The sequence below is a fragment of the Osmia bicornis genome, unplaced genomic scaffold (assembly GCF_907164935.1).
Source record: "Osmia bicornis bicornis unplaced genomic scaffold, iOsmBic2.1, whole genome shotgun sequence".
Lineage (NCBI taxonomy): Eukaryota > Metazoa > Arthropoda > Insecta > Hymenoptera > Megachilidae > Osmia > Osmia bicornis.
Window position 1 is genome coordinate 128 of NW_025791289.1, and position 12,096 is coordinate 12,223.

Genomic DNA, 12,096 nt, shown 5'->3' on the forward strand with positions numbered 1-12,096 from the left:
CATCTGATGGAGATATAGTAATAATGATATTGTTATTAAATGTATATTACATGTCTAATGTAGATATAGTAATAACGATGCTGTTGTTATATGTACATTGATCTGTGGGAAGGGATAAGTATATTACATTATATCTAACGTAGATATAGTAATAATGATATTGTTACCAAAAGTACATTGATCTGTGCGAAGGCATCAGTATATTACATTATATCCAATGTAGATATAGTATAAATGATACTGTTATGCAATGTACATTGATCTGTGGGAAGGAATCAGTATATTGCAGGAGATCTAATTCAGATATAGTAATAACGATACTGCCATTATATGTACATTGATCAGTGGGAAGGGATCATTATATTACATTATATCTAATGTAGATATAGTAATAATGATATTGTTATTAAATGTAGATTGGTCTGTGGGATTAAATCAGTATATTAAATTTCATCTGATGTAGATATATTAATCATGATATTGTTGTTAAATGTATATTACATATCTAATGTAGGTATAGTAATAACGATACTGTTATTATATGTACATTGATCTGTGGGAAGGTATCAGTATATTACATTATACCTAATGTAGATATAGTAATAAGGAAACTGCCATTATATGTACATTGATCAGTGGGAAGGGATCATTATATTACATTATATCTAATGTAGATATAGTAATAATGATATTGTTATTAAATGTATATTACATATCTAATGTAGATATAGTAATAATGATATTGTTATTAAATGTATATTACATATCTAATGTAGATATTGTAATAACGATACTGTTATTCTATGTATATTGATCTGTGGGAAGGTATCAGTATATTACATTGTATCCCATGTAGATATAGTAATAATGATATTGTTATTGAATGTACATTGGTCTGTGGGATTAAATCAGTATGTTAAATTTCATCTGATGTAGATATATTAATAATGATATTGTTATTAAATGTATATTACATATCAAATGCAGACATAGTAGTAACGATACTGTTATTATACGTACATTGATCTGTGGGAAGGTATCAGTGTATTACATTATATCTATTGTAGATATAGTAATAACGAAACTGTTATTATATGTACATGGATCTGTGGGTAGGGATCAGTCTATTACATTATATCTATTGTAGATATAGTAATCACCAAACTGTTATTATATGTACATTGATCTGTGGGTAGGGATCAGTATATTACATTATATCTAATGTACATATAGTAATAATGATATTGTTACCAAAATTACTTTGATCTGTGGGAAGGCATCAGTATATTACATTATATCCAATGCAGATCTAGTATAAATGATACCGTTATTAAATGTACATAATCTGTGGGAAGTAATCAGTATACTGCAGCAGATCGAATGCAGATATAGTAATAACGATACTGCCATTATATGTACATTGATCGGTGGGAAGGGATCATTATATTACATTATATCTAAGGTAGATATAGTAATAATGATATTGTTATTGTATGTACATTGATCTGTGGGAAGGTATCAGTATATTACATTATATCTATTGTAGATATGGTAATAACCAAACTGTTATTATATGTACATTGATCTGTGGGTAGGGATCAGTATATTACATTATATCTAATGTACATATAGTAATAATGATATTGTTACCAAAATTACTTTGATCTGTGGGAAGGCATCAGTATATTACATTATATCCAATGTCGATATAGTATAAATGATACTGTTATTCAATGTACATTGATCTGTGGGAAGGTATCAGTATATTACATTATATCTAATGTAGATATAGTAATAAGGAAACTGCCATTATATGTACATTGATCAGTGGGAAGGGATCATTATATTACATTATATCTAATGTAGATATAGTAATAATGATATTGTTATTAAATGTATATTACGTATCTAATGTAGATATAGTAATAACGAAACTGCCATTATATGTACATTGATCGGTGGGAAGGGATCATTATATTACGTTATATCTAATGTAGATATAGTAATAATGATATTGTTAATAAATGTATATTACATATCTAATGTAGATATAGTAATAACGATACTGTTATTACATGTACATTGATCGGTGGGAAGGTATCAGTATATTTCATTATATCCAATGTAGATATAGTATAAATGGTACTGGTATTCAATGTACATTGATCTGTGGGAAGGAATCAGTATATTGCAGGAGATCTAATGAAGATATAGTAATAACGATACTGCCATTATATGTACATTAATCGGTGGGAAGGGATCATTATATTACATTATATCCAATGTAGATATAGTAATAACGATATTGTTATTAAATGTACATAGGACTGTGGGATTAAATCACTATATTACATTATACCTAATGTAGATATAGTAATAATGATATTGTCATTAAATGTACATTGGTCTGTGAGACTAAATCAGTATATTAAATTTCATCTCATGTAGATATAGTAATAATGATATTGTTATTAAATGTATATTACATACCAAATGTAGATATAGTAATAACGATACTGCCATTATATGTACATTGATCGGTGGGAAGGGATCATTATATTACATTATATCTAATGTAGATATAGTAATAATGATATTGTTATTAAATGTACATTGTTCTGTGGGATTAAATCAGTATATTAAATTTCATCTGATGTAGATATAGTAATAAGGATATTGTTATTAAATGTATATTGCATATCTAATGTAGATATAGTAATAACGATACTGTTATTATATGTATATTGATCTGTGGGAAGGTATCAGTATATTACATTATATCTAATGAGGATATAGTAATAATGATGTTGTTATTAAATGTACATTGGTCTGTGGGATTAAATCAGTATATTAAATTACATCTGATGTAGATATAGTATCAATGATACTGTTATTCAATGTACATTGATCTGTGGGAAGGAATCAGTATATTGCAGCAGATCTAATGCGGATATAGTAATGAGGATATTGCCATTATATGTACATTAATCGGTGGGATGTGATCATTATATTACATTATATCTAATGTAGATATAGTAATAATGATACTGTTATTAAATGTATATTACATATCTAATGTAGATATAGTAATAACGATACTGTTATTATATGTACATTGATCTGTGGGAAGGTATCAGTATATTACATTGTATCCAATGTAGATATAGTAATAATGATATTGTTATTAAATGTACATTGGTCTGTGGGAATAAATCAGTATATTAAATTACATCTGATGTAGATATAGTATAAATGATACTGTTACTCAATGTAAATTGATCTGTGGGAAGGAATCAGTATATTGCAGCAGATCTAATGCAGATATAGTAATAAGGATATTGCCATTATATGTACATTGATGGGTGGGAAGGGATCATTATATTACATTATATCCAATGTAGATATAGTAATAACGATATTGTTATTAAATGTACATTGTTCTGTGGGATTAAATCAGTATATTACATTATACCTAATGTAGATATAGTAATAATGATATTGTTATTAAATGTATATTACATACCAAATGTAGATATAGTAATAACGATACTGCCATTATATGTACATTGATCGGTGGGAAGGGATCATTATATTACATTATATCTAATGTAGATATAGTAATAATGATATTGTTATTAAATGTACATTGTTCTGTGGGATTAAATCAGTATATTAAATTTCATCTGATGTAGATATAGTAATAAGGATATTGTTATTAAATGTATATTACATATCTAATGTAGATATAGTAATAACGATACTGTTATTATATGTAAATCGATCTGTGGGAAGATATCAGTATATTACATTGCTCGGGATTGATGGAAATCCCGGAAGGATTGCGCCGGAAATAAATGACTCTTGCGGGATGGTGTTACAAATTTATTTGATAATGTCAAACTATAAAATTGCGATGCTGATCAGTCTTAAATTGAACGCTGATTTGACAATGATTTGGGGAATTTTGAGCGCACAAATACAAAGTTGAGTCGTCTGAGTGAATTGAACAATTGAACACAAAGCGATGAATTGTGTCGTTGAATGAACTTACAATGAAAAATTGGCGTTGAACATGACAATTTCTGAATGTTGACAATGAGCTAAGAGCGCTGTTAATTATATAAATTCAGCCGCCGCTGTGATTTATCCCGTGAACAGTGTATGGCCGACACGTGGTTACCGGCTCGTGTGAATAATGAACATGCTGTAATTGAGCAGTACCTGTCGCAATCCGGTTGCACTTCGAGTTGCTGCGGATTCCTTGGGTCAAGGTGTAAGCCTTTCTGGTGATCCTTTGCTTGAACTTCACTTGATCCTTTCGTAGAACTGGTGAGCTGATGAGCACGTGTGCCGGTTATCGATTCGTGATTTTTAATGGCGTCGTTGCGCGCGAGAGAGTCGAGAAGACCCTTGCTTACGCGTTACCTAGATGGGCGACTCCCGATCGATAAATCGATCGACCGTGAGCGCCATCATAGCTGAGCGGATTCTCAAACATTTCCGCCCGCCATCAGCAACTCGTTGATGATGATTCTGCAAGGGTGAGCTCAGCTTGATGGTGAACAGGCAGGATGACAAGCTTCGTGATCGGTCGGACAAGAGTCGTGGTTGCAGTCTTCACAGTTGCAACCCTGGTGAGCCCATCCTTACCGGGGTGAACGTCGATCACTCTTGCGAGTGGCCATTTGCTAGGTGGAAGATGCTCGTTCATGAGCAGCACCAACGAGCCTGTCCTGATGTCGTTCGATGGATGATGCCACTTTGAGATTGATTGAAGTCTCTGCAGGTAGTGTCGAGACCACTGAGACCAGAAGTGTTGTACCCTCTGCTGGATCAGTTGCCATTTCGACAATCTACCTGGTGAGACGTCGAGCAGTGATGGTTCTGGTATCGTGTTGAGCGCTGAACCGATGAGGAAGTGTCCTGGGGTGAGCGCAGAGATGTCGTCGGGATCGTCACTGAGCGGCTCCAATGGTCTTGAGTTGAGCACCGCTTCGATCTGTGTGAGGAGAGTGGAAAACTCTTCGAATGTTAGTAAGAGCTCACCAATTGTTCTCCTGAGATGGTACTTGATTGATTTCACCACAGCTTCCCATTTTCCTCACATGTGAGGAGCAGCTGGTGGGTTGAACATCCATTGAGTGCTGTCAGCTGACAGAATCGATGCGATCTGTCGGTGCTCCTGTGAACTTGACGTGAACAGGCGTTTGAGCTCTGCCTGTGCTCCAATAAAATTTGTACCACAGTCAGAGTACAACTTGTGAGCGATCCCTCTTCGTGATGAGAATCTTCTGTAGGCTGCCAGAAATCCCTCGGTTGAGTAATCGCTGACAACCTCGAGGTGAACAGCTGATGAGGAGAAACATACGAACACGCAGATCCATCCTTTGATTGTTTTCGAGCCTCTTCCCTTTGAATTTTTCATTGTGATCGGTCCTGCATAGTCGACACCGGTGTGAGCGAATGGTCGTGATGGTGTGACTCGACAGAGAGGTAGTTGACCCATCATCTGACGAGCACGAATCCCCCTCTGACGAGCACACACGACACATCTCAAAATGTGAGATTTTACAGGAGCTCTGCCACCGATGATCCAGTACCGTTGTCGAATGTATGCGAGCGTGAGCTGCGTTCCTCCGTGAAATGTTCGCTTGTGAGCATCTTCAATGATGATCTTCGACAGGTGAGCATCCCGTGGGAGGATCGCTGGATGTTTTTCATCCCTGCTGAGCGCTGTGTTTGTGAGTCTTCCTCCTACTCGTATTGTTCCCTGCGAATCGATGAAGGCGGTGAGGCGACTGAAGGGGTGAGTTGCAGGCAGGGTTGAGCCTGAGTTGAGCGTCTTGATTTCGCTGGTGAAATACAAGTGTTGAGTCGCGTGAATCCAGAAGAGCTGCGCCTTCTCCATGTCGCAGGATGGTATGATGATCACAGGGGGAGTTTCGAGCTTTCTCTTAAGCCGTGAGGCAAACCTGAAACAAAGTGCAGTCAGTCTATACAGCTTAATAAGAGATGAATATTTGTAAATGAGATCCCAATGATAACTTAGCTTTTGAGCTGAAGCAAAGAGTGAGACATTGGGTCTCACTTCGAGCTCGCTGGTTAAAGTTGAGAATTCCTTTTGCTCTGGCCAATGATCTTGATTTCGAGCCATCCATGGAGGACCCTTCCACCAAAGCTCAAATCGTTGAAGTTGATCTGTCGAAATGCCTCGGGAAGCACAGTCGGCTGGATTAGAAGTACCTGGAACATGCCTCCAATGCGCATTTGGAGTGAGTTCTTGAATCTGAATGACTCTGTTCCGAACATAATCCTTCCAACGTGATGCTTGAGATTTGATCCATATGAGCGAAACTTGAGAATCCGTCCACAGGTGCGTTGCCTTGATTTTTACCTTGAGCGTTGATTGAACATATTTTGTGAGTTTTGCCAATAGGAGTGCTGCAGACAACTCCAATCTTGGTATTGTGAGCCTCTTCAGTGGTGCAACCTTTGTCTTAGAGCAGACAAGTGACGTCATTGAGTTGTTGGACGGAGAGCTGACAGTGATATAAATCACTGCTGCCATGGCAAGTTGAGAAGCATCAGAGAATCCATGAATTTCTACAGTTGAATTGTTCCATGTGTTGAACCATCTTGGAATTGTCAGTTTGGCCAAACCTTTGAGATCTTCTCTGATGATGAACCATCGTGATACAATCTGAGACGGTAATTGGTCGTCCCAATTGATTTTGTGTAGCCAGAGTTCTTGTAATAGCATCTTTGCTCGTACTATTACCGGTGAGACGAAACCTAATGGATCAAATATCCGAGCCACTTCGGACAATACGAGGCGTTTTGAACACTTACTTGGTTGATCAGTCAAAGTTGATGAGAAGCCGAATGCGTCTGTTTGAGGCATCCATTGAATACCGAGTAATTTGGTAGTGCAGTCGTCAAATGATATGGGAGCTGACGATTGTGTGGATGACGAAACAGCCCGTAGAAGATCTGGGTGAGTCGCATGCCATTTTGCGAGTGGAAATCCGCCCGCGTTGCACAATGCAATCAGCTGTTGAGCGACCTCCACAAGTTCCGAGATTGAGTCTGCTCCTCCAAAGATATCGTCCACATATCTGCCATGTGTGAGCGAAGGCGTTGCCAGAGGGAATCGATGACCCTCATCGTGAACAAGTTGCATGAGTGCTCGTGTCGCCAGGAAGGGAGCCGCCTTTGTACCGTACGTGACAGTTGTGAGCTGGTAAGGGATGACATTGTGGTCTTCATCGATCCAAAGGATTCGCTGGAGATCCCAATCATCCTTGTGAACTGCTACCTGGCGATACATTTTTGTGATGTCTGTGGCAAAAATGTGGTAATAATGGCGAAGCCAAATTAGAACATCTGTAACATTCAAGAGCAAATTAGCACCAGTATGCATTAAATCGTTGACTGATTTGCCTGATGTCGTAGCTTTTGATCCGTTGAATACAACCCTGAGCTTCGTTGTTGAACTGTCGAGACGTAGAACTCCATGGTGAGGCAAATAATATGGTTGAAGATGAGCAGAGGTCTGAGGTGTTGAACCGTCAGAAGAGACCCTCAACCCTCCTGATGCCGAAGCATCATGTGCCAAGGTCATCTCCCCATCAGGCCCAACGTTCTCAGCCTCTCTTGATGAAGTTCGTTGATGATCTGGAGCCTTTACCATGTGTCCTAATTCTTCGTACTCTTTCATGAACTCGACGTAGAGCTGGTTGTATGTTGAATCCTTGGAGAGTCGTCGCAAAGTGCTTTGTAGACATCTTTGAGCAATCTTGTGTGAATTGCCTAAGAGCGATGCTGGTGCCTTGAGTGGAATGCGAACGATGTATCTTCCTGTGTGATCACGAGAGTGAGTCGCACAGAAATGTGATTCGCATTCTTCTTCCTCCGGTGTGCGCGTGCTTGGAACGTCCATTGGTGACTCCTCTTGAACCCAGAATTTGGTGAGCAGCTCTTGCAGATTGCTCTGATCATCTTGAGCAACTGCAAAATGTGAATAATTAGTATTTGAATGTGATTTGTTGACTGGGCCGATGACGAGCCATCCAAAAATGGAAAGTTGAGCAATTGGTGTTGTTGGTGAGCCCTTGATGATGTTTGGCTTGATGATCCTTCCGTAGAAATCCGCTCCAATGATTAAATCGACTGGTCGTGGTGTCAAGAAATCATTGTCCGCCAACCTCACTTTTCTAATGTGAGGCCAATCCGGAGTTCTCATTGAGAACGATGGCAGGATTGTCGATACGGCTGTGAGCACGTGAGCCTGGATGCAGACAGTCTGTTGTGAATGCATCGATTGGAGTATGACAGTGACCACACCCTTTGTTTCAGTTGATTTTGTTCCACCAACACCAATGATTGTGATGGATGATCTGTGTCTCCGAAGGTTGAGCTGGCTGGTTAATTCTTCGGAGATGAAAGAGAGTTCTGATCCGGAGTCGATGAGCAGACGAACGTTGTGGAGTGTTGAGTCGGTCTTGAGGCGAGCCTGAGCCGTTGCGAGGAGCGTTAAATGAGCAGTTTTATTGACGACTGCACCTGCATCTTATTCGGTGGTTTGAGCCGATGATGATGTTGTTTTTGATGAGCTGGCTGTGGACTGGTGAGTCGAGCGTCTCTGCGGTGCGGACGCAGGTGGAGGTGGCAACGGCGGGGCGCCATGCAGCATGGTGTGGTGACGTGCTGAGCACTCCTTACATTTTTGAGTCGATCTGCACGCCCTCACGCTATGTCGGCCCAGACAATTGAAACAAAGCCGGTTGAGGTCGACACAGATGGCTCGATCTTTGAGGGCCATCCTTCGGAAGTGTTCGCACGAGACGATGTAGTGTCGTTCGCCACAACAATCACATTGGTCGAACGGCGATGGTCTCTCGAAGGGATACGTGAGCTCTTGTTGAGCTGTCGCAGCAGTTAATGCTCGGGCCCCTTGAGCTGTTGATCTGGATGATCCCGGCAGCGGCTGAGTCATCGTCCTTGAGGTGGGCGTTTGAGCGACTGGCTTCGGTTGAGCAGGCTTGGCTGGAGCTGGCTTCGTGGGATCTGCAGCCAAACTTTCCAAGGTTCGCACTCGTGAGGTCACGAACTCCACGAGCCGATCAAAACTGGGGTACTCCGTGGAGGATCCCAGAGCTGACTCCCACCTCTCCTTTGTTGAGCGGTCGAGCTTACGGCACATTTGCTGCACAAGCATGCATTCGCCGAGTGAGCTGGGCTCGATTATGTTGAGCACTCCTTGCTTTGTTTCGAGGGCGGTGGAAACGAGCTGACTCAGTGATTTTGGGTCGTTTTGGTACACCGTCACCGAGGCGAGCTGGTCGAGATGAGCTTGTACCAATTGCCGCTTGTTCTCATAGCGCCCTTTGAGCTGGGCGATCGCAGCGTGCAGCGATGGGCCGGTGAGCGGGAGATTCGACACGCTTCGGAGCGGCTCTCCTTCCAGGCATCCCTTCAAGTAGTAGAACCGCTCCACATCGTCGAGGTGAGCCTTTTTTAGCACGATCGAGCTAAAGAGCTCGAAGAATGATGGCCATTGTATGTAATCGCCAGAGAATTTTGGCAGTGAGATGTCAGGAAGGCGAGATTGTTGATTCGCTGCTTGAGCGGTCCCTGCTTCGACTGGTTGATCTGGTCGTTGAGTCGCCAGTCGAGTCCTCTCTTGAGCGATGAGCGACCTGAGAGCTGAGCTGGCACGCTGCATCTGGCGGAAATAATTTTCTTCAAAGTAAGGATGGTCGAGCTGCGTAGCGGGCCACACGATCTCAAAGTGGGCGTGCTCCTTGTGGAACGCCTTCTGAGCTTCGTCGATCTGAAACTTGAAATCATCGAGCTCGTCCTTGGCGAGCTGCCCCTTACGGTCTTGAGCGTCTTTGAGCAGGCGTTGAGCTGTGTCGATCCGCTCCAGCTGTGTCCTCACTTTGATCTGCAACTCGCTGGCCAATGTGGAAACGGCTGTGTTCGCCCGTGTGGCGTGGGTGTGAGGCGATGGCGTGCGACGCGCGCTCTCTTGAGCTCCCGGCACTGGTGAGGTGCGGGCTGACGCCGTCTTTGTCGGCACCTCCAAGGACTCCTGTGAGCTGTCTTGCATCTCGCTCCACTTGTCTGTTGATTTTTGTGAGTGAGCCATCTTGAGGTGTGTTGAGCTGATCTATGTTAGATGAACTGGTCTTGTGATTCGTCTCTCTTCAGTCGGTTGAGTTGATGCTCTGAGCGCCACCTGTCGTGGCGAGAGTGTTAGTGAAATTTGAATTGCCAAGGAGAGCAAGATGGCTGACCACCGAGACCGTTACGCTCACGAGACACACAATTGAAACGCACAATGATCGACCAAATTTGCAACAAACCGAGTCCTGCAAGGGCGCAATCCGGCTCGAAGGACCAAATGTTCGGGATTGATGGAAATCCCGGAAGGATTGCGCCGGAAATAAATGACTCTTGCGGGATGGTGTTACAAATTTATTTGATAATGTCAAACTATAAAATTGCGATGCTGATCAGTCTTAAATTGAACGCCGATTTGACAATGATTTGAGGAATTTTGAGCGCACAAATACAAAGTTGAGTCGTCTGATTGAATTGAACAATTGAACACAAAGCGATGAATTGTGTCGTTGAATGAACTTACAATGAAAAATTGGCGTTGAACATGACAATTTCTGAATGTTGACAATGAGCTAAGGGCGCTGTTAATTATATAAATTCAGCCGCCGCTGTGATTTATCCCGTGAACAGTGTATGGCCGACACGTGGTTACCGGCTCGTGTGAATAATGAACATGCTGTAATTGAGCAGTACCTGTCGCAATCCGGTTGCACTTCGAGTTGCTGCGGATTCCTTGGGTCAAGGTGTAAGCCTTTCTGGTGATCCTTTGCTTGAACTTCACTTGATCCTTTCGTAGAACTGGTGAGCTGATGAGCACGTGTGCCGGTTATCGATTCGTGATTTTTAATGGCGTCGTTGCGCGCGAGAGTTGTCGAGAAGACCCTTGCTTACGCGTTACCTAGATGGTCGACTCCCGATCGATAAATCGATCGACCGTGAGCGCCATCATGGCTGAGCGGATTCTCAAACACATATGTAATGTAGATATAGTACTAACGATACTGTTATTATATGTACATTGATCTGTGGGAAGGTATCAGTATATTACATTACATTTTTGTAGATATAGTAATAACGAAACTGTTATTATATGTACATGGATCTGTGGGTAGGGATCAGTATATTAGATTATATCTAATGTAAATATAGTAATAATGATGTTGTTACCAAAATTACATTGATCTGTGGGAAGGCATCAGTATATTACATTATATCCAATGTAGATATAGTATAAATGATACTGTTATTCAATGTACATTGATCTGTGTGAAGGAATCAGTATATTGCAGGAGATCTAATGCAGATATAGTAATAACGATACTGCCATTATATGTACATTGATCGGTGGGAAGGGATCATTATATTACATTGTATCCAATGTAGATATAGTAATAATGATATTGTTATTAAGTGCACATTGGTCTGTGGGATTAAATCAGTATATTAAATTTCATCTGATGTATATATAGTAATAATGATATTGTTATTAAATGAATATTACATATCTAATGTAGATATAGTAATAACGATACTGTTATTACATGTACATTGATCTGTGGGAAGGTATCAGTGTATTACATTATATCTATTGTAGATATAGTAATAACGAAACTGTTATTATATGTACATGGATCTGTGGGTAGGGATCAGTCTATTACATTATATCTAATGTAGATATAGTAATAATGATGTTGTTACCAAGATTACATTGATCTGTGGGAAGGGATCAGTATATTACATTATATCCAATGTAGATATAGTAATAATGATACTGGTATTCAATGTACATTGATCTGTGGGAAGGAATCAGTATATTGCAGTAGATCTAATGTAGATATAGTAAGGACGATATTGTTACAATCTTGCATTGATCTGTGGAAGGTGATCAGTATATTACATTATATCTAATGAAAATATTGTAATAATGATATTGTTATTAAATGTACATTGGTCTGTGGGAATAAATCAGTA

At 40.3% G+C, this 12,096-nt stretch overlaps 1 protein-coding gene across 1 annotated transcript; it reads right to left on the reverse strand.

Annotated features, from left to right (window-relative positions):
- Window positions 1-5,101: 5,101 nt before the first annotated feature.
- LOC114882534 lies at window positions 5,102-8,317 on the reverse strand. Its single transcript, XM_029199416.2, has one exon. The coding sequence runs from the start codon at window positions 8,315-8,317 to the stop codon at window positions 5,102-5,104; it is 3,216 nt and encodes a 1,071-aa protein (XP_029055249.2).
- Window positions 8,318-12,096: the final 3,779 nt, after the last annotated feature.

What these genes read in the sequence shown, in the direction of transcription:
- LOC114882534 (XM_029199416.2), bottom strand. Translation starts at nt 8,317, where the DNA reads ATGCATTCACAACAGACTGTCTGCATCCAGGCTCACGTGCTCACAGCC.